At 43.9% G+C, this 23,771-nt stretch overlaps 1 protein-coding gene across 6 annotated transcripts in view; it reads right to left on the bottom strand.

Moving 5' to 3' along the window:
* The window catches only part of akap9 (A kinase (PRKA) anchor protein 9), a 145,138-nt gene that overhangs the window by 49,540 nt on the left and 71,827 nt on the right, over positions 1-23,771 (bottom strand). For all 6 annotated transcript variants that reach the window (XM_029731978.1, XM_029731982.1, XM_029731980.1 and 3 more), the window contains 2 exons: positions 20,620-20,810; positions 13,445-13,689 (listed from right to left, as the gene is read on the bottom strand). In XM_029731978.1, coding sequence (XP_029587838.1) covers positions 13,445-13,689; positions 20,620-20,810 — 436 coding nt within the window. The remainder of the gene's footprint in view (positions 1-13,444; positions 13,690-20,619; positions 20,811-23,771) is intronic.

The raw sequence follows: 23,771 nt of genomic DNA, 5'->3' as shown, positions 1-23,771 counted from the left end.
GTCCAAAGTGAAAGTAAAAAATGAGGACCAATCAATCAAAGCAGTAGGCCCACTTAAGGATAATGGGTGGAACAAAACTACACTAGCACATAAGATACACAGAGGGAAACAGTGGGTTCACAACACACATGGCCTGTGTGGCTATGCTTAAATGAGTAGGGAATCCCAAAAACAACTACAGGGCAATGCACAAAGAGGTGTGGAGAAGGTTAGCTGTATACAGTTCAGCGGTAAGTCAAGAGTTGTACAGTGGTACATCATGACAGCGTAAATATTTTCTCACTCGCTTCAAATACTCACATACAGAACCTGCATAGCTGAAATGAGTAAACCCACGCCCCAGATTGACATTCATCAAGGAACTAACATGTATGACCTGCCATTTCATTCTTAGCCCTAAACAGATGAGACAGGTCTAGTAGACGTTGCACTGTGACGCATTCACAAAAGCCTTCTATCCTGGCTGAATTAGCATGGAATTGCTCTTCTGCAATAAACCACTGACTTGCACTAATATATATATATACATACATACATACACACACACGTATGTGGATACCCCTTCAAATTTGTGGATTCGGCGATTTTAGCCACTGCAGTTGCTGACAGGTGTATAAAAATCAAATCACACAGCCATGCAATCTACATAGACAAACAATGGCCTCACTGAAGAGTTCAGTGACTTTCGGAGTGGCACCGTCATAGGACGCCACCTTTCCAACAAGTCAGTTTGTCAAATTTCTGCCCTGCGAGGGCTGCCCCGGTCAACTGTAAGTGCTGTTATTGTGAAGTGGAAACGTCTAGGACCAACATCGGCTCAGCTGCGAAGAGGTAGAGCACACAAGCTCACAGAAAAGGGACCGACGAGTGCTGAAGCTTGCCAAAATCATCCGTCTTCGGTTGCAACATCACTACCGAGTTCCAAACTGCCTCTGGAAGCAACGTAAACACAATAACTATTCGTCGGGAGTTTCATGAAATGGCTTTCCAAAGCCGAGCAGCTGCACACATGCCTATGATCACCATGTGCAATGCAAAGCGTCGGCTGGAGTGGTGTAAAGCTTGCCTCTGGAGCAGTGGAAACGCATTCTCTGGAGAAATGAATCACGCTTCACCATCTGGCAGTCCAACGGACGAATCTGGGTTTGGCAGATGACAGGAGAATGCTACCTGCCCCAATGCATTGTGCCAACTGTAAAGTTTGGTGGAGGAGGAATAATGGTCTGGGGCTGTTTTTCATGGTTCGGGGTAGGCACCTTCGTTCCAGTGCAGGGAAATCTTAACGCTACAGCATACATTGACATGCTAGACAATTATATGCTTCCAACTTGGTGGCAACAGTTTGTGGAAGGCCCTTTCCTGTTCCAGGAAATGCCCCCATGTACAAAGTGAGGTCCGTACAGAAATGGTTTGTAGAGATCGGTGTGGAAGAACTTGACTGGCTTGCACTGAGCCCTGACCTCAACTCCATCGAACACCTTTGGGATGAATTGGAATGCCGAATGCGAGCCAGGCCTAATTGCCCAACATCAGTGCCCGACCTCACTAATGCTCGTGGCTGAATGGAAGCAAGTCCCCACCGCAATGTTCCAACATCTAGTGGAAAACCTTCCCAGAAGAGTGGATGCTGTTATAGCAGCAAAGGGTGGACCAACTCCATATTAATGCCCATGATTTTGGAATGAGATGTTCGACGAGCAGGTGTCCACATACTTTTGGTCATGTGGTGTATAAGCACCACAATTCACATGCAGTTGGTTTACATAGCGAGACTTCCATATCTCCCACAGCAGCAAAAGTCATACTACAACATTATGACAACCAGGAAGTAGTCACGCGAACGTGCCACACCGAAATCTTGGAGTAATTTTTTGCTCACGTCACATGATCACCTGCGCAGATGAAAGCAGAGTAGGGAGATGTGTAACCTTTATTTTAACTAGGCAAGTCAGCTGACAATGATGGCCTGCCCCGGCCACACCCGGACGACGCTGGGCCAATTGTGTGCCGCCCTATCTTGGACTGTATAGGCTACTCAATGTTTTTTTTTTCACTGTAGAAGTTGCCCAGTCAAAAATACTGCTGTCAAACAAGTTAGCTGTATAACTTACTAGTGTAGACTCCTATATAGGAGCGGTTGTATGTAGGTCATGTTATGAACTGTATACAATAATGGGCAAAATTGCTGTTTAGAACATCAAGTTGGCCAAATGAAAGACACTTTCAGATTAATGAGAAAGAGTAACTGTCCTGACTGAGTCATATTTACTTCACTAGTTACAGTGGGGGGAAAAAGTATTTGATCCCCTGCTGATTTTGTACGTTTGCCCACTGACAAAGAAAGGATCAGTCTATAATTTTAATGGTAGGTTTATTCGAACTGTGAGAGACAGAATAACAACAAAAATATCCAGAAAAATGCATGTCAAAAATGTTATAAATTGATTTGCATTTTAATGAGGGAAATACGTATTTGACCCCCTCTCAATCAGAAAGATTTCTGGCTCCCAGGTGCCTTTTATAAAGATAACGAGCTGAGATTAGGAGCACACTCTTAAAGGGAGTGCTCCTAACCGCAGCTTGTTACCTGTAAAAAAGACACCTGTCCACAGAAGCAATCAATCAATCAGATTCCAAACTCTCCACCATGGCCAAGACCAAAGAGCTCTCCAAGGATGTCAGGGCCAAGATTGTAGACCTACACAAGGCTGGAATGGGCTACAAGACCATCGCCAAGCAGCTTGGTGAGAAGGTGACAACATTTGGTGCGATTAATCGCAAATGGAAGAAACGCAAAAGAACTGTCAATATCACTCGGCCTGGGGCTCCATGCAAGATCTCACCTCGTGGAGTTGCAATGATCATGAGAACAGTGAGGAATCAGCCCAGAACTACACGGGAGGATCTTGTCAATGATCTCAAGGCAGCTGGGACCATAGACACCAAGAAAACAATTGGTAACACACTACGCCGTGAAGGACTGAAATCCTGCAGCGCCCGCAAGGTCCCCCTGCTCAAGAAAGCACATATACATGCCCGTCTGAAGTTTGCCAATGAACATCTGAATGACTCAGAGGACAACTGGTGAAAGTGTTGTGGTCAGATGAGACCAAAATGGAGCTCTTTGACATCAACTCAACTCGCCGTGTTTGGAGGAGAAGGAATCTGCCTATGACCCCAAGAACACCATCAATCATGGAGGTGGAAACATTATGCTTTGGGGGTGTTTTTCTGCTAAGGGGCCAGGACAACTTCACCGCATCAAAGGGATGATGGACGGGGCCATGTACCGTCAAATCTTGGGTGAGAACCTCCTTCCTTCAGCCAGGGCATTGAAAATGGGTCGTGGATGGATATTCCAGTATGACAATGACCCAAAACACACGGCCAAGGCAACAAAGCAGTGGCTCAAGAGTGAGAGTAATCCCATAGAAAATCTGTGGAGGGAGCTGAAGGTTCGAGTTGTCAAACGTCAGCCTCGAAACCTTAATGACTTGGAGAAGATCTGCAAAGAGGAGTGGGACAAAATCTCTCCTGAGATGTGTGCAAACCTGGTGGCCAACTACAACAAACATCTGACCTCTGTGATTGCCAACAAGGGTTTTGCCACCAAGTACTAAGTCATGTTTTGCAGAGGGGTCAAATACTTATTTCCCTCATTAAAATGCAAATAATTTTATAACATTTTTGACATGTGTTTTTCTGGATTTTTTGGTTGTTATTCTGTCTCTCACTGTTCAAATAAACCTACTATTAAAATTATTGACTGATCATTTCTTTGTAAGTGGGCAAACGTACAAAATCAGCAGGGGATCAAATACTTTCCCCCCCCCACTGTATACAGTTCCATATAGGTTACAGAGCAGGTCAGCAGCTGAACGTAAACTTACTGTATAGGGCGGCGTGGGCAAGGAGATCTTAGAGATCACCTTAAGGAGGTGACCATTGGTCCTGTGGTTGACGTGTGAGATTTGCGTCTGTACCACCACAGCGTTTTTCTCATTGAGGACGCTGGAGAGGGGGAAAGGTCGGGGCAGGGGCACGCGAGATTCCACCTCGTACACATCCTGATCTTCCCCTTCCACCCACATTGCCTGGTGGCTCGAATTCCAGTACGAGCGGTAGGAATCCATTGTGGTGGACAACTTTCAAGGGTTTTCAATTACCAACTAGTGTATCCTTGTAGTGCCTTCACTTCCCTACAAATTTCCACGGATTGTATGAATTCTCAGGTGATCCTTTCAGCATCTACAGTGCACCTGCTGCGATGGATGGAGTCTTCAGCTGAGACTAGCAAAGCAGGGGGAGAGCCCAAGAGGGAAGAGCAGCAGATGAGTCCCGACTACGTAGCCGGGCTCTAGACAACAGTCTCTACAGAGCTGCCAGGCACAGAGCCTTGGGTAAATACACTGGAGTCTCAGCTCAGAATCAGATCCACACACATAGCGTGCTGAAGAGACAATAAAAGGTCCCAAGTAAATACTGAGAACAAGGTCCTCCCTTGAAACAAAGTTTCAAGTCATAAAAGAAAAGATACCGGTAGTGCTTCTCCTTGTGTAGGGGAAAAGTAATCCTTTGTGGGGGTAGAAAGTCCAAAGTCACATGTTGTACCTGGGACAAAAAGGCATTCCTGAATCCTGGCAGTGATTGAGGGGGGTAAAATAAAGCAAGACCTAGCTTTAATATCCTCTGCACCTCTGACAGACTTTTCTCTCTGTCTGTTTTGCTCACTATCTCAGAGCACAGTGTGACCTTGCCCCTCAGCAGCACTCACTCCCACTCCCTCGCTCTCTTTCTCCCTCGGGAAGCTCATTAACAATTCCATGCCGCCACGGCAACGCAGCACCGACCCGCAGGGAAGGGAAGCCTCCCGGTCCCCCCTTAATTGCTTTACACATGGAGCAGCCAACCAAGTGTTAACTGAAGCCGCCCGATCCAGTGGGGCTCTCGCTGCCCTTCTCCTTTCAGTATCTCTCCCCCTCTTTCGGTCACCCTCTCATTCTTGATCTATCCCTGTAGCCCCTCTCTAGTCTCTGTCACCACACTTTTCATTGCTCATTCCAGTTCCATGTCCCTCCCTCTTTCTCGCTCCCGGTCTCTCCTTAGACATTGAAATGTAGGCTGGTGTATATCTCGGTCTCGCTCTATCCCTCTCGAAACAGACATAAAAGAAGAGGTTGGGGTCTAAACTGTTCTCCCAGTGCGTTTTGCAGCAGGCAGGCAGAGTCTCTCCCTCTTTCACTTCCGGATTGATAGCATGGGCAGGATATTGTTCAGTGAAAAGGGGGAGGGAATAGTTAGCGTAATTTCAACCACCCCGGGCTAATGGGGCAGGTATAGCTTTGCAAATACACACACTCCCTCTCCCACACACTCTCATACACACACAACCTTTTTGGAGGAGCTTGTCAAACAGGATTTATATTCCGTCAGTGCAGATGAACTGACTGAGACAGGTTTCCTAAAAATACCGCTGTAGCCACCCCGGTCTCGCGAGCAAGTGAACTGTAAAACAGTCATGGACTTAGACAAACAACACGTTGGCCTTACATGTCACTCATCTATAATAGAAGGGTAAGTGAGCAACACCTACTACAGCAAATTATTTCCAAAGCCAACCGACACGACACTTAACATTCCAGAAAAACTCATTACAATCAAGCATAATTCACACGACCAGGCCCAACAGACAGGAAACAACGATCCACGATCATTCACTCACAAAGAACTAATTAATCAATTCTATCAGAAAAGAAACCATTAAATGGGTAGTTCGGGATTTTCTCCAGAGTCATATGAACACGTATACTTTTTTAAATGCATCTGTGACCAGTATGAAGGAAGTTCAGAGGTAGTTTCGTGAGCCAAAACTTGAGAAATTTTAGGAGAGCCACACACTCTAGGAGCTCAGATGCAATATTTTAATAACCTACGTTTCGACAAACAAGCTGTCTTCATCAGGGCCTAATGACAAACTCCATGGTGACTAGTTTATATAGTGACAAAGGACAAACAGGTGTCTAATCATTGCCGGGTGTGGCCTGATATCATTGGTTCATTCTCAGATATAAAAATAACATACCAAAAACATGAAAGGATAGCATACGATCATAGATACAATTTGGCAACATAGGCCTACAAACATTTACATTAGCAAAATCACAATAATCACAAGAATGGCTTCAGATCAAAGTCTACGTTGAGACTGAAGGGAGCAAGGGTCTTTAAATTAAAGATCCAGGCAGCCTCACGTATTAACAATAAATTGTCGAGGTCACCCCCTCTTCTAAGGAGGGTGACGTGTTCGATGCCGATATAACGTAGGGACGAAATCGAGTGGTTTGCTTCCAAAAAGTGGGCCGCAACTGGATAAGTCGAGTTTTTGCACCTAATGGTGCTACGATGCTCCGAGATTTGTACTAATAAATTGCGCTTTGTTTTCCCATATAATTTTTACCACAAGGACAAGTTACAAGATAAATAACAGCCTTAGTGGAGCAGGTGATAACACCTTTGATTGGGATCTGTTTCCCTGTTTGAAGGATCTACATTTATAAGTGCCATTACATTGAGCACAGTCATTACACTTGTAGTTTCCATCCAGTAGGGGCGCAAATAGACATTGTGCAGGGATATCTTGGGGTGGTAAATCATAGTTTACCAATTGATCTGTGAGATTTCTGCCCCGCGAGAACACGACCAAAGGAGGGTCCGAAAACACATTATCGATACGGTCATCAGATCTTAGAATGTGCCAATGTTTGTGAAAGATTCCCTTAATTTGTTCAGAGCACTTTGAATAGCGGGTAGTTAGAACGCAAGAATGCTTCTTTTTGCGAGACTGTCCTTGAAAAAGATCATGTCTCGTTTTGTTTTGAATTTTCCTCAATGGCAGTATTAATCTGACCATTTGAATTTTGTTTTTCAAGGGAAGCGGGTGACAACTATCAGCCCTCAACAAACTGTTACTATCAGTAGGTTAGCTGTAAAGATCAGTGTATAGAACATTATCCTCACACAAGATCAGAAGAATGTGAGCCAATACCGACTAGCATGCCAGGTGTTCCCATAAACTTCCAGTCATTGCGCTAACCCTAGTTAGCAATTGCACTAACGCTAGTTGGCAACTTCCTTCAAACTGAACGCAGAGACATAGAAACGGTATCCAAAAGTTCTGGGGAAGTAGATAAAGGGCTTCATTGCCCAAATCCCGAATATCCCATTAACGTTAGGTCTTGTGAGGACAGAGATCTTGAATGATTTGTGAGCTTGGCCTCTCATCACTAGGCAGTAATCCCGTTTGAAGTGACGCAGTGTTTGACATGTATTCGAGTAAACCTGGGTCAACATTCCAAATATAAAATAGGCTTTTTATTGATTTAAGGTTGGACCGTTGGCAACTTCACACTCACCCACTGATTCAGAGTACACAAACCGGTGACTTTTATTGGGCTGTCCGGGGTAGGGAGCAAGAGATACTGCATTGACCACACTCAGCTTTTTTTTTATACAGACCGATAAACTAAGGTTACAAGTGGCTTGTTAGGTCTTTAAAACGCCTGATAGACGCAACCACATCTAGCTCTTTTACATGTGTATTGGAATGGGCCTATATCATACAACATGCTTCAATAGAAGTTCTCACACACGTTGCATGCAAAGTTCAGCCTTTGCATGCGGAAATAGTCAAGGGGACTGAATACTTTCCAAATGCACTGTATATACAGTTCCAGTCAAAGGTTCGGACACACCTACTCATTCAAGGGTTTTTCTTTATTTTTACTATTTTTTACATTTAAAATAACACACATGGGATCAAGTACTAACCAAAAAAGTGTTAAACAAATCAAAAAATATTTTATATTTGAGATTCTTCAAAGTAGCCACCTTGATGACAGCTTTGCACACTCTTGGCATTCTCTCAACCAGCTTCATGTGGTAGTCACCTGGAATGCATTTCAATTAACAGGTGTGCCTTGTTAAAAGTTAATTTGTGGAATTTCTTTCCTTCTTCATTCATTTGAGCCAATCAGTTGTGTTGTGACAAGGTAGGGTTGGTATACAGAAGATAGCCCTATTTGGTAAAAGACCAAGTCCATATTATGGCAAGAACAGCTCAAATAAGCAAAGAGAAACAAAAGTCCAGGATTATTTTAAGACAAAGGTTAGACAATGCAGAAAATGTGCAGTCGCAAAAACAATCAAGCGCTATGATGAAACTGGCTCTCACGAGGACCGCCACAGGAAAGGAAGACCCAGAGTTACCTCTGCTGCAGAGGATAAGTTCATTAGAATAACTGCCCCTCAAACTGCAGCCGAAATAAATGCTTCATAGAGTTCAAGTAACAGACACATCTCAACATCAACTGTTCAGAGGAGACTGCGTGAATCAGGCCTTCATGGTTGAATTGCAGCAAAGAAACAACTACTAAAAGACACCAATAAGAATAAGAGACTTGCTTGGGCCAAGAAACACGAGCAATGGACATTAGACTGGTGGAAATCTGTACTTTGGTCTGATGAGCCCAAATGTGAGATTTTTGGTTCCAACCGCCATGTCTTTGTGAGCTACAGATTAGGTGAACGGATGATCGCCGCATGTGTGGTTCCCACTGTGAAGCATGGAAGAGGTAGTGTGATGGTGTGGAGTTCTTTGCTGGTGACACTGTCAGTGATTTATTTAGAATTCAAGGCACACTTAACCAGCATGGCTACCACACCGATACGCCATCCCATCTGGTTTGCGCTTAGTGGGACTATCATTTGCTTTTCAACAGGACAATGACCCAAAACATACCTCCAGGCTGTGTAAGGGCTATTTGACCAAGAAGGAGAGTGATGGAGTGCTGCATCAGATGAACTGGCCTCCACAATCACCTGACCTCAACCTAATTGAGATGGTTTGGGATGAGTTGGACCGCAGAGTGAAGGAAAAGCAGCCAACAAGTGCTCAGCATATGTGGGACCTCCTTAAAGACTGTAGGAAAAGCATTCCAGGTGACTACCTCATGAAGCTGGTTGAGAGAATGCCAAGAGTGTGCAAAGCTGTCATCAAGGCAAACGGTGGCTACTTTGAAGAATCTCAAATATAAAATATATTTAGATTTGTTTAACACTTTTTGGTAACTACATGATTCCATATGTGTTATATCATAGTTTTGATGTCTTCACTATTATTCTACAATGTAGACAATAGTAAAAATAAAAACCCTTGAAAGAGTAGGTGTCCAAACTTTTGACTGGTACTGTATATTTAAACACTGGATTGCTGACGCTATGTATTGGCCATTGAAAGGCTATGAAGGCACCAGTCGGCCATATTGGCACTCTCCAGTGGTAGCAGTCCTTCATAGGAATGAATGGAATTCTACAGTGTTTCAATTAAATGTTTCAAGAACAAAATTACAAGTATTGTTTGTTGTAGCAGGGACAGTAACATTAGCACTAAGGAATATGTTATATTTTTTAATACATTTTTTACATTTGTATGTTTTGCTCACATAATATAATTAAAACATACCGTAAATTCCGGACTATAAGCCACAACTTTTTTCCCAGGCTTTGTACCTCGCGGCTTAAAAAATGACGCGGCTAATATTTGGATTTTTCCCGCTTTCAAATATTTTTTTCTCCAAAAAAACATTCTGTGACGTGCTCAGTTTTTTGGCGGCATGAAGCTTTCATTAGACCAATGAAATTGCCGAATGGGTTAAGGTCAAACAACTTTTTTGTTTACTGTTTAGATTAAATCGAGCGCTCTCAAACGTCCCATCATTCTGATTACGGTAGTCATTTTGTCACCCTCATCATGGCAAAGACACGGAGAAATGCATATGATGCAGCTTTCAAGTTGAAGGCGATTGATCTGGCTGTTGGAAAAGGAAATAGAGCTGCTGCACGGGAGCTTGGTCTTAATGAGTCGATGATAAGACGTTGGAAACAGCAGCGTGAGGAATTGACTCAGTGCAAAAAGACAACTAAAGCTTACTGCAAATTTTTTTTTTGTTACAAGCCGTGTTTCGTTAAAGCCTTTTTATTTTTGTTACAAGCCGTGTTTCGTTAAAGCCTGTGTAAAGTTCATTTGTTTCAATGTACCGGTAGGCACCTGCGGCTTACAGACAGGTTCGGCTTATTTATGTTAAAAATAAAAAAACGTTTTAATTCAGTGGGTGCGGCTTATATTCAGGTGCGCTTAATAGTCCGGAAATTACGGTATGCATTAAAGTGTCTGTAATAGAAGAAATGTGTCAAAAACAAAATGTAGACATTAAGAAATGCATTTCTACAACTTCTAAAATCTTTTTTACAATGGAGGAGGTTTGCCAAGTTGGCTGTGCGATGGCTACAATACAGCGCCTCCTGTCAGTCATCCAGGGTTTATACACATCATTGTGTGGGTGTCTATAGTGTGTGTTCGTAGGTGGGGAGAGTTAGCCAAATTATTTAGCCAATTAGCTTCTGCCGGCTGGTGGGTCGACCGTGTCGAGGTGGTTTGACTTTGGATAGCCTATCTCCGGGGCTAGTTAGTGACCGTCAAATTACACAATGTAATGAAAATACTTTCATGTTGCACAGCTTTTAGTTATCATTAAATGCTTTCAAAATGTGTATATGAATTTCTCCAATTTAGTTGGTTTAAGGCTTTTAATTTATGGAAATTTGGAGCTATTGGAATTTTTACATTGTCCCATGTACAGTTGAACTCGGAAGTTTACATACACTTAGGTTGGAGTCATTAAAACTCATTTTTCAACCACTCCACAAATTTCTTGTAAACAAACTATAGTTTTGGCAAGTCAGTTAGGACATCTACTTTGTGCATGACACAAGTCATTTTTCCAACAATTGTTTACCGACAGATTATTTCACTTATAATTCACTGTATCACAATTCCAGTGGGTCAGAAGTTTACATACACTAAGTTGACTGTGCCTTAAACAGCTTCGAAAATTCCAGAAAATTATGTAATGGCTTTAGAAGCTTCTGTTAGGCTAATTGAGTTCATTTGAGTCAACTGGAGGTGTACCTGTGGATGTATTTCAAGGCCTACCTTCAAACTCAGTGCCTCTTTGCTTGACATCATGGGAAAATCGAAAGAAATCAGCCAAGACCTCAGAAAAAAATTGTAGACCTCCACAAGTCTGGTTCATCCTTGGGAGCAATTTCCAAGCGCCTGAAGGTACCACGTTCTTCTGTACAAACAATAGTACACAAGTATAAACACCATGGGACCACGCAGCCGTCATACCGCTCAAAAAGGAGACACGTTCTGTCTCCTAGAGATAAACGTACTTTGGTGCGAAAAGTGCAAATCAATCCCAGAACAACAGCAAAATACCTTGTAAAGACGCTGGAGGAAACCGGTACAAAAGTATCTATATCCACAGTGAAACGAGTCCTATATCGACATAACCTGAAAGGCTGCTCAGCAAGGAAGAAGACACTGCTCCAAAACTGCCATAAAAAAAAGCCAGACTACGGTTTGCAACTGCACATAGGGACAAAGATAATACTTTTTGGAGAAATGTCCTCTGGTCTGATGAAACAAAAATAGAAGTTGGGCCACAATGACCATCGTTATGTTTGGAGGGAAAAGGGGGAGGCTTGCAAACCGAATAACACCATCCCAACAGTGAAGCACGGGGTTGGCAGTATCATGTTGTGGGGGTGCTTTGCTACAGGAGGGACTGGTGCACTTCACAAAATAGATGGCATCATGAAGGAGGAAAAATATGTGGATATATTGAAGCAACATCTCAAGACATCAGCCAGGAAGTTAAAGCTTGGTCGCAAATGGGTCTTCCAAATGGATAATGACCCCAAGCATACTTCCAAAGTTGTGGCAAAATGGCTTAAGGACAACAAAGTCAAGGTATTGGAGTGGCCATCACAAAGCCCTGACCTCAATCCTATAAAAAATTTGTGGGCAGAACTGAAAAAGCGTGTGCGAGCATTGAGGCCTACAAACCTGACTCAGTTACACCAGCTCTGTCAGGAGGAATGGTCCAAAATTCACCCAACTTATTGTGGGAAGCTTGTGGAAGGCTACCCAAAATGTTTGACCCAAGTTAAACAGTTTAAAGGCAATGCTACCATATACTAATTGAGTGTATGTAAACTTCTGACCCACTGGGAATGTGATGAAAGAAATTAAAGCTGAAATAAATCATTCTCTCTACTATTATTCTGACGTTTCACATTCTTAAAATAAACTGGTTATCCTAACTGACCTAAAACAGGGAATTTTTTACTAGGATTAAATGTCAGGAATTGTGAAAAACAGAGTTTAAATGTATTTGGCTAAGGTGTATGTAAACTTCCGACTTCAACTGTACATTGTGTAATTTACAGATGCTCCCAACTAGGCACATAGGGATATTTAAAAGTCAGTACATGTCCTTGAATCTCTTCTGAGCTATTTTTACATGCATAACCACTATACCATGAGTAATGCTTGAATATAGGACGAACAGAAGATGCAGTATGATGCAGAAACTGTACGACATTTTAATGATGTATAAAGTATCTCTAGGCTGGCAGAGGGCACACACACAGTGAATGGGCAGTAGTAGCCTTTAGTTTTTATTTAACTAGGCAAGTCAGTTAAGAACAAATTCTTATTTACAATGACGGTCTGCCCCGGCCAAACCCTCGCCTAACACGGACGACGCTGGGCCAATTGTGTGCCACCCTATGGGACTCCCAATCACAGCCGGTTATGATACAGCCCAGGATCGAACCCGGGTCTGCAGTGATGCCTCGAGCACTGCGATGCAGTAGCCTGAGGGGTAGGAGTCATCTGGATTATAATAGGCTAGGGGGAGGAAGAGACACAACGCTCTACGCAAATCCACGTGTATCTATAGACAATCGCTGGGATTGAACCAGCCTTATTGTGTGGTGAATTCATTCTAGCTCCGGCTATCTAATAGCGAACAGGATTCTGCAGTCTCATCTCTAAAGGGACTGTGTGTGAATAGACTAAAAAACCACAGGGGGTTATGACTGTGTAAAATACGAAGTGTATTGTCAGTGAGTGGCCATTTTACACGTTTGCCAATAACCTCATGCATGTAATTTATGTATTTGACACAGAGCGCATGTAGCCCATGTCATTGTACCTTCCAAAAACTTTATAACAATACGGGACTGTCAACAAGAGAATGTTTAGGTGATAAATCCATTAATTTCCAACCGTTGTATAGCACTGGTATTTTGCTCACACACAGTTCCCAGAATGGTGCATTTATAGTATGTAGCCTACCGCTAGATATGGCAGAGGCTTTAGTTTGCGCCACAATGCTTTAATCAACAACAGCCTTTTAAATGACGATCAACGTATAAGATAATACAAAATTATAGAACAGATTCATTTTCTGTGTGGTCCACAACCTTTGTGCTGAGCCCACCACGCTCTTGCTAAGTGAACCTTGCTGTGACGTACCTGATTGGTCGTCTCTGTGATGGCCACCAGCAGTTTCTCTACGGCGGCCTGGAGGCGGGAGCTAATATTCATGAGGTACTCCTCGTTCTCCAGCTGAAGCTCCGCTCCTGGCAACAGGCTGTGGCAGTCAGTCATCATCTGCTGGGACAACTCCAGGCCCTTGTCCGTCTCTGTCTCACCCGACCACACGCTCACGTCACCCGCCCCAGTCTTGCTGCCTTGGCAACTCTCAGTGGTTGACGCATCTGGGCAGGAAAAATGGAGGGAAAAGTTAATTGTAAGGAGAATACACTTCATTGGAAAATAATATTGTATTCATTGTCACCAATATCAACCAGTCATTCATTTAATAATTTTCATCCAAACAATTTATTTTATGGCAAAGCATTCACCAACAATTATAATAAGGCATGGTATCCCAGGTCTTAATCACACAAGGCTTCCGAGGAGTTGCCCATCCCTTCCTTGGTCTAGCAGTATGAGCACTGTCATAATGTTCATAGGTCACATAATTTAATTTGATAAATATGTGTATTTGTCACATGTGCCGAAAACAACAGGTGTAGACCTTACAGTGGAATGCTTACTTACAAGCCCTTAACCAACAATGCAGTTCAAAAAATATATATTACCCCCCAAAAATAAGAATAAGAGATAAAAGTAACAAATAATTAAAGAGCAGCATTAAAATAACAATAGCGAGGCTATATACAGGGGTACTGGTACAGAGTCAATGTACGGGGGCACCGGTTAGTCGAGGCAATATGTACATATAGGTAGAGTTATTAAAATGACTATGCATAGATAATAACAGAGAGTAGCAACAGTGTAAAAGAGGGGGCGGTGGGGCAATGCAAATCGCCTGGGTAGCCATTTGATTAGATGTTCAGGAGTTTTATGGCTTGGGGGTAGAAGCTGTTTAGAAGCCTCTTGGACCTAGACTTGGCGCTCCAGTTCCGCTTGCCGTGCGGTAGCAGAGAGAACAGTCTATGACTAGGGTGGCTGGAGTCGTTGACCATTTTTAGGGCCTTCCTCTGACACCACCTGGTATAGAGGTCCTGGATGGCAGGAAGCTTGGCCCCAGTGATGTACTGGGCCGTACACACTACCCTCTGTAGTGCCTTGCGGTCGGAGGCCGAGCAGTTGCCATACCAGGCAGTGATGCAACCAGTCAGGATGCTCTTGATGGTGCAGCTGTAGAACCTTTTGAGAATCTGAGGACCCATGCCAAATCTTTTCAGTCTCCTGAGGGGGAATAGGATTTGTCGTGCCCTCCTCACAACTGTCTTGGTGTGATTGGACCATGTTAGTTTGTTGGTGATGTGGACACCAAGGAACTTGAAGCTCTCAACCTGCTCTCAACCTGCCCTGTCGATGAGAATGGGGGCGTGCTCAGTCCTCCTTTTCCTGTAGTCCACAATCATCTCCTTTGTCCTGATCACGTTGAGGGAGAGGTTCTTGTCCTGGCACCATATGGCCAGGTCTTTGACCTCCTCCCTATTGGCTGTCGGTGATCAGGCCTACCACTGTTGTGCCATTGGCAAACTTAATGATGATGTTGGAGTCGTGCGTGAACAGGGAGTACAGGAGGGGACTGAGCACCTACCCCTAAGGGGCCCCCGTGTTGAGGATCAGCGTGGCGGATGTGTTGTTACTTACCCTTACCACCTGGGGGTGGCCCGTCAAGAACTCCAGGATCCAGTTGCAGAGGGAGGTGTTTAGTCCCAGGGTCCTATGCTTACTGATGAGCTTTGAGGGCACTATGGTATTTAACGCTGAGCTGTAGTCAATGAATAGCATTCTCACACAGGTGGGAAAGGGCAGTGTGGAGTGCAATAGAGATTGCATCATCTGTTATTGATGTTATTGCGGTTTAGCGAAATGCTTGTGTGCCTAGCTCCAACAGTCCAGTAGTATCTAACAAGTCACATAAATCTAAAGAATGGAATAAAGAAATATTAGGATGAGCAATGTCGGAGTGGCATTGACTAAAATACATTAGAATTCTGTATATACATATGAAATTAGTAAAACAGCATGTAAACTTTAGTAAAGTGACTAGTGTTCCATTATTAAAGTGACCAGTGATTCCATGTCTATGTACATGTAATCACTGGTGCAGGGTTGACCAACCGGGTGGTAGCCGGCTAGTGATGGCTATTTAACAGTCTGATGGCCTTGAGATACAAGCTGTTTTTCAGTCTCTCGGTCCCAGCTTTGATGCACCTGTACTGACCTCACCTTCTGGATGAAAGTGGGCTGAACCTTCCTGTAACATTGGGTGCTGTAGGTGTCCTGGAGGGCAGGCAGTGTGCCCCCGGTGATGCGTTGGGCAGCCTGCACCATCCTCTGGAGAGCCTTGTGGTTGCGGGCGGTGCAGGTTGAAGAAGAGCTGTTGCACTTTCTTCACTGTCTTTGTGGGTGGACCATTTCAGACAGTGATGTGTACGCCGAGGAACTTGAAGCTTTTCACCTTCTCCACTGCTGTCCTGTCGATGTGGATATGGGTGTGCTCCCTCTGCTGTCTCCGGAAGTCCACGATCAGCTCCCTCATTTTGTTGACGTTGAGGTTATTTTCCTGGCACCACTCCGCCAGGGCCCTCACCTCCTCCCTGTAGGCTGTCTCGCCATTGTTGGTAATCAGGCCTACCACTGTTGTGCCGTCTGCAAACTTGATTGAGTTGGAGGCGTGCATGGCCACGCAGGCATGGGTGAACAGGGAGTACAGGAGGAGGCTGAGCACTCACCCTTGTGGAGCCCGTGTTGAGGATCAGCGAAGTGGAGGTGTGGTTTCCTCCCTTCACTACCTGGGGGGTGGCCCGTAATGAAGTCCAGGACGGGGCGGGGTTCAGACCCATGGCCCCAAGCTTAATGATGAACTTGGAGGGTACTATGGTGTCAAATGCTGAGCTGTTGTCAATGAACAGCATTCTTACATAGGTATTCCTTTTGTCCAGATGGGATAAGGCAGTGTGCAGTGTGATGGTGATTGCATCGTCTGTGGACCTATTGGGGCGATATGCAAATTGAAGTGGATCTAGGGTGGCAGGTAAGGTGGAAGTGATATGATCGTTAACCAGCCTCTCAAAGCACTTCATGATGAAAGAAGTGAGTGCTACGGGGCGATAGTCATTTAGTTCAGTTACCTTAGCTTTCTTGGGTATAGGAACAATTGTGGACATCTAGAAGCAAGTGGGGATAGCAGACTGGGATAGGGAGAGATTGAATATGTCCGTAAACACTCCAGCCAGCTGGTAAAATGTGTCTTCAGCATAGAATGGAGTCGTGATCTGATTTGCCGAAGGGAGGGTGGGGGAGGGCCTTGTAGCCATCCCGGAAGGGAGAGTAACAATGGTCGAGAGTTTTTGAAGCGCGAGTACTACAGGTAATGTGTTGATAGAACTCCAGTAGCGTTTTCTTTAATTTGCTTTGTTAAAATCCCCAGCTGCAATATCACATGAAAGCAGGGCTTTATAGTCTCAATCCTAGCTGACTGGTAGTGCCACCCCAGACACAGAACTAAACAGGAAAGAACAGACATTATGTTAATGAATGATCCACAATTGCCTCTTCATTCTCAGGAGGGAGGGTCTCTCTGAAGGGGGAAGAGGAGAACCCTGAATGTCCTGTACTTTGTGAAAACAAAATCTCAATAACGAGTCAGTACTATTGTGCACATTAATTCTTTTTCAGTTCACGTCACAGTCAAATAACCCGTCAACAGCTATACTTCATTGATAAAATACCAGAGCATTTGAAAAAGGTAACAAACAAAAAAAGTAAAGCGGTTGTTTAACTAACTAGTTCTCTGAACTGTAAAATCTAACCACAATAATTAACCCTAGTTATGCACGCATGCATGTGTGTGTGTATGTCTCATGTGTGTAGAGAGGGCAGGCAGATGTTTACTTGAGGGGAGATGTTCCCACACTAGAGCAGGCTTTACCACTTAAAGGGATACTGCAAGATTCTGGCATTTATCCACTTACCCAGAGCCAGATGAACTTGTGAATAACATGTTCATGTCTCTGCATGCAGTTTGAAGGAAGTTAGCAGTAGTTTGCTAACTAGCCATACCAAATGTACCTGTAGACTTCCAGTCATTGCACTTAAAAATGCCAGTCTCGCACTATCCCCTTAAGCCTGTAGACACATAAGGGAGAGGCATATTGTTAAGCTTGGCAGGGCATTGTGTCTTAAACACACTTGTCATGTTTGGGGACTCCACCTTCGGGCCACATACCAAGAGATGAGAATACAGACGCTAAGGAGTGTAATGGTATAACCACTATTGTCTGATAGTTAGGCAGTGGTTGGTGGAATGGATGGACCATAAAATTGTCCAGGGTAGGGTATACTGTTGCTGTGCCCTTGAGCAAGTGCACCTGACTTCAATTGCTTAATTCAGTTATCTAGTCGTGTGATTCTATGATGTGTGAAATAAAGGTTGAGCAAGTATTGTCGGGAGGCAATTATACATTCTGCTAACACCAGGTAGTCGTATGGGGCAGCGACCAGGAAAAATTTAGCCCTACAATAAGACTCTGGTTAAAAGGTATTGGTGAAGGATTGCCATGTCACCTCCTGAGTTAGATTAATTCCTATGATTCATCAGTTAACACTGCCTAATAATGACAGGAGTGTCAGTCTGGCTGGACTGATTTTCCTCTGGTAACTGTGGGAACTTGACTTTTAATAATGTTTGGCGCTGGGATGAAATTGCCATGAATGCTATGGTCCCTGGGGATATCATTATGTATTGCTCTCTCAGTCTGCAAACTGAAACTGATTATTGTGCACTTAGCAGCCATTGGCTGTAATTAGGAAAATGTACAGATGAGATCAATTTTGCAAGTTTTGGTCACCCTGATGAGGGTAGTTTGACAGAAAGCTTGGTACAATAAAGATACATTTGCATTGATATTAAATGTACACTGAACAAAAATATAAACGCAACATGCAAAGTGTTGGTTGCATGTTTAATGAGCTGAAGAAAAAAAAATCCCAGAAATGTTCCATAAGCACAAAAAGCTTATTTCGCTCAAATGCTGTGCACAAATTTGTTTACATCCCTATTAGTAAGCATTTATCCTTTGCCAAGATAATCCATCAACCTGACAGGTGTGGCATATCAAGAAACTGATTAAACAGCATGATCATTGCACAGGTGCACCTTGTCCTGGGGACAATAAAAGGCCACTCTAAAATGTGCAGTTGTGTCACAAAACACCACAGATGACTCCAGTTGAGGGAGCGTGCAATTGGCATGCTGACTGCAGGAATGTCCACCAGAGCTGTTGCCAAAGATTTTAAATGTTCATTTTTTTCTACCATAAGCCACCTACAATGTAGTTTTAGAGAATTTGGCAGTACGTCCAACCGGCCTAACAACCACGTGTAACCACGCCAGCCCAGGACCTCCACATCCTACGGATCATCTGAGGGGTGGAGGGGATGCTGAGGAGTATTTCTGTCTGTAATAAAGGCTTTTTGTCGGGAAAAACGTATTCTGATTGGCTGCGCCCCTCATCAGCCATGTGAAATCAATAGATTAGGGCCTAATGAATTTTATTTCAATTGATTTATTTCCTTATATGAACTCTAACTCGGTAAAATTGTAATAATTGTTGCATGTTGCTTTTATATTGTTGTTCAGTATATGAATTTTCCCCCTGTATGTTTAGCAGCTTGGTTACGCAGCTGACTTTCACACAAACTGTATACAAGTTTTGAATATTGGCAAAGTTAACGCTATACACTCAGTGGGCAGTTTATTAGGTACACCCATCTAGTACCGGGTTGCAACCACCTTTGCCCCAAGAACAGCCAGAATTATTCGGGGCATGGAAATGTTGCTCAATTGGTATCAAGGGATCTAACGAGTGCAAGGAAAACATTTCCCACACCATTACAGCACCCCCACCAGCAGCATGTACCATTGACACCAGGCAGGATGGGGCCATGTAGTCATGCTGCTTACGCCAAATCCTTACTCTGCCATCAGCATGACACAACAGAAACCGGAATTTATCGGACCAGGCAATGTTTTTCCACTCCTCAATTGTCTATTGTTGGTGATCGCGTGCCCACTGGAGCAGCTTCTTCTTGTTTTTAGCTGACAGGAGTGGAACCTGGCATGGTCATCTGCTGCAATAGCCCAGCCGTGACAAGGACCAACAAGAGATGCCATTCTGCACTTCCTGTTGTACTGCGCCTTTATTTGCCTGTTTGTGGCCCCGCTGTTAGCTTATACGATTCTTGTCATTCTCCTTCGACCTCCTTCGATTCTAACATTCAATCGAACAGGAACTGAATACCTCGCTGCCTGTCTGCCTGCTTTACACAGCAAGCCACGGCCACTCTCCGTCTATAGGAGCTAACAATTTCCATTAACGAGGTGAGTTTACATCAACAATTCATTCAATGTGATGCATAGGTCCCATAGAGAAAAGTTCCATAAAGAAAGGCAACAGGTAACCAGTCAGGCAGGACCTCTTTAGACTGCCAATAATGGTTAGAAACAGGCAGGACTTCATTAATTATGATATTCACCATGGGCATTTTTGGCAATAAGTATTCTGTCTCCATCTTTCTTTCCTCTCCTGTGTATATTTCTGTCACACACCCAGACCTCAACCCTTGCACCTCTTCTTCTCTCCCTTACCTCATTGTATCTTTAGGTTTTGTCTGGCTCTATTTAATGAAATCTATATAATCTTGATGGAGTGCTATTGTGCTCTTCCAAGACTCCGATCCCCAAGGGGGCTTGAAGGGGCGGCAGGTAGCCTACTGTTTAGAGCGTTGGGCCAGTAACCGAAAGGTTGCTCGATCGAATCCCCGAGCTGACAAGGTAAAAATCTATCGTTCTGCCCCTGAACAAGGCAGTTAACCCACTGTTCCTAGGCCGTCATTGTGAATAAGAATTTGTTCTTAACTGACTTCCCTAGTTAAATAAAGGTTAAATAAATAAAATAAAATAATTGGTGTCACACGTTTGTCGCAGCCCTAGCTACTAATCCTGGTCTTCAGTTAAGTGTAATCAGATGTGTTTGTTAGAGATGTAGCTTAACTGTGACACCAGTAAGGCCCAGAGGAGCAACATTGCTGACCCCATTTTACTTCTCACAACATGCATAGGTGGTAGGGGTTGATTTGAAATTGGCTGCTCAACGAACCTTCAGCAGCCCCTGTGGCAGGCCTAAAGGGCTCGCCAGCTGCTCTTTGCCAGGTGGGTCTCTGTGAGGAGGAGGGGGGTACCAGTAGCCCCTCCACATGGCGCCCGATGGTTTCCTCAGCGGCCGCTGTGGTCTTGAGCACATCACTCAGCACCTGTCGGAGGCTCTCGTTAGCCTTACGCAACAGATTCCTGTGGAAAGAAGAAAATAAACAAAAATATGAAATGTTGTTGAGCAAAGATTATGGTCTTTCATTCACTTAAAACAAATATTTTTGTTACGGGTGAGGTTGGCAAGACGCATACTGCACAAGTGCTTTGGTTAACTACATATGTACAGTGGCAAGAAAAAGTATGTGAACCCTTTGGAAATACCTGGATTTCTGCATAAATTGGTCATAAAATTTGATCTGATCTTTATCGAGGTCACAACAATAGACAGTCTGCTTAAACCTATAACACACAAACAATTATATGTTTTCATGACTTTGAGCACACCATGTAAACATTCACAATGCAGGGTGGAAAGAGTATGTGAACCCTTGGATCTAAATAACCCTCCTTTGGCAGCAATAACCTAAACCAAACGTTTTCTGTAATTGCGGATCAGACCTGCACAACGGTCAGGAGGCATTTTGGACCATTCCTCTTCACAAAACTGTTACAGTTCAGAAATATTCTTGGGATGTCTGGTGTGAACTGCTCTCTTGGGGTCATGCCACAACATCAATTGGGTTGAGGTCAGGGCCACTCCAGAAGGCGTATTTTCTTCTGTTGAAGCCATTCTGTTGTTGATTTACTTCTGTGTTTTGGGTTGTTGTCCTGTTGCATCACCTAACTTCTGTTGAGCTTCAATTTGCGGACAGATAGCCTTACATTCTCCTGCAAAATGTCCTGATAAACTTGGGAATTCATTTTCCGTCAATGAGAGCAAGCTGTCCAGGCCCGAAGCAGCCAAGCAACCCCAAATCATGATGCAAACCCCACCATACTTTACAGCTGGGATGAGGTTTTGATGCTGGTGTGCGGTGCCTTTTTTTCCTCCACACAGTGTTCTGTGTTCCTTCCAAACAACTCAACTGTAGTTTCATCTGTCCACAGAATATTTAGCCTGTAGCGCTGTGGAACATCTAGGTACACTTTTGCAAACTTCAGACGTGCAGCAATGTTTTTTTTAACAGCAGTGGCTTCTTCCGTGGTGTCCTCCCATGGACACCATTCACGTTTAGAGTTTTACATATCGTAGACTCGTCAACAAAGATGTTAGCATGTTCCAGAGATTTCTGCAAGTCTTTAGCTGACACTCTAGCATTCTTCTTAACTTCAATGAGCATTCTGCGCTGTGCTCTTGCAGTCATCTTTGCAAGATCGCCACTCCTAGGGAGAGTAGCAACAGTGCTGAACTTTCTCCATTTATAGACAATTGGTCTTACCGTGGACTGATGAACATCAAGGCTTTTAGAGATACTTTTGCAACCCTTTCCAGCTTTATGCAAGTCAACAATTCTTAATCTTAGGTCTTCTGTGATCACCTTTGTCCGAGGCATGGTCCACATCAGGCAATGCTTCATGTGAATAGAGGTTCTTGTGGTTCTGACTTAGAATATGTGGACAACTTTAAATACCTAGGTGTCTGGCTAGACTGTAAACTCTCCTTCCAGACTCACATTAAGCATCTCCAATCAAAAGTTAAATCTAGAATCGGTTTCCTATTTCGCAACAAAGCCTTCTTCACTCATGCTGCCAAATATACCCTCATAAAACTGACTATCCTACTGATCCTGGACTTCGGCGATGTCATTTAAAAAATAGCCTCCAACACTCTACTCAGCAAATTGTATGCAGTCCATCACAGTGCCATCCGTTTTGTCACCAAAGCCCCATATACTAACCACTACTGAGACCTGTATGCTCTCGTTGGCTGGTCCTCGCTACATATTCATCGCCAAACCCACTGGCTCCAAGTCATCTATAAGTCTTTGCTAGGTAAAGCCCCGCCTTATCCCAGCTCACTGGTCACCATAGCAACACCCACCCGTAGCACGCGCTCCATATTTCACTTGTCATCCCCAAAGCCAACACCTCCTTCGCCACCTTTCCTTCCAGTGCTCTGCTGCCAATGACTGGAACAAATTGCAAAAATCACTGAAGTTGGAGACTTACAGTGGGGGGGGGAAAGTATTTGATCCCCTGCTGATTTTGTATGTTTGCCCACTGATGAAGAAAGGATCAGTCTATAATTTTAATGGTAGGTTTATTTGAACAGTGAGAGACAGAATAACAACAAAAGTATCCAGAAAAACGCATGTCAAAAATGTTATAAATTGATTTGCATTTTAATGAGGGAAATACGTATTTGACCCCCTCTCAATCAGAAAGATTTCTGGCTCCCAGGTGTCTTTTATACAGGTAACGAGCTGAGATTAGGAGCACACTCTTAAAGGGAGTGCTGCTAATCTCAGCTTGTTACCTGTAAAAAAGACATGTCCACAGAAGCAATCAATCAATCAGATTCCAAACTCTCCACCATGACCAAAGAGCTCTCCAAGGATGTCAGGGACAAGATTTTAGACTTACACAAGGCTGGAATGGGCTACAAGACCATCGCCAAGCAGCTTGGTGAGAAGGTGACAACATTTGGTGCGATTATTCGCAAATGGAAGAAACACAAAAGAACTGTCAATATCCCTCGGCCTGGGGCTCCATGCAAGATCTCACCTCGTGGGGTTGCAATGATCATGAGAACGGTGAGGAATCAGCCCAGAACTAGACGGGAGGATCTTGGCAATGATCTCAAGGCAGCTGGGAACATTGTCACCAAGAAAACAATTGGTAACACACTACGCCGTGAAGGACTGAAATCCTGCAGCGCCCGCAAGGTCCCCCTGCTCAAGAATACATATACATGCCCGTCTGAAGTTTGCCAATGAACATCTGAATGATTCAGAGGACAACTGGTGAAAGTGTTGTGGTCAGATGAGACCAAAATGGAGCTCTTTGGCATCAACTCAACTCGCCGTGTTTGGAGGAGGAGGAATGCTGCCTATGACCCCAAGAACACCATCTCCACCGTCAAACATGGAGGTGGAAACATTATGCTTTGGGGGTATTTTTCTGCTAAGGGGACAGGACAACTTCACCGCATCATTTGAC

Source organism: Salmo trutta, chromosome 34, assembly GCF_901001165.1.
Source record: "Salmo trutta chromosome 34, fSalTru1.1, whole genome shotgun sequence".
Lineage (NCBI taxonomy): Eukaryota > Metazoa > Chordata > Actinopteri > Salmoniformes > Salmonidae > Salmo > Salmo trutta.
Note: the sequence above shows the minus strand (reverse complement) of the source record. Positions and strands in the feature narration are given on the sequence as shown.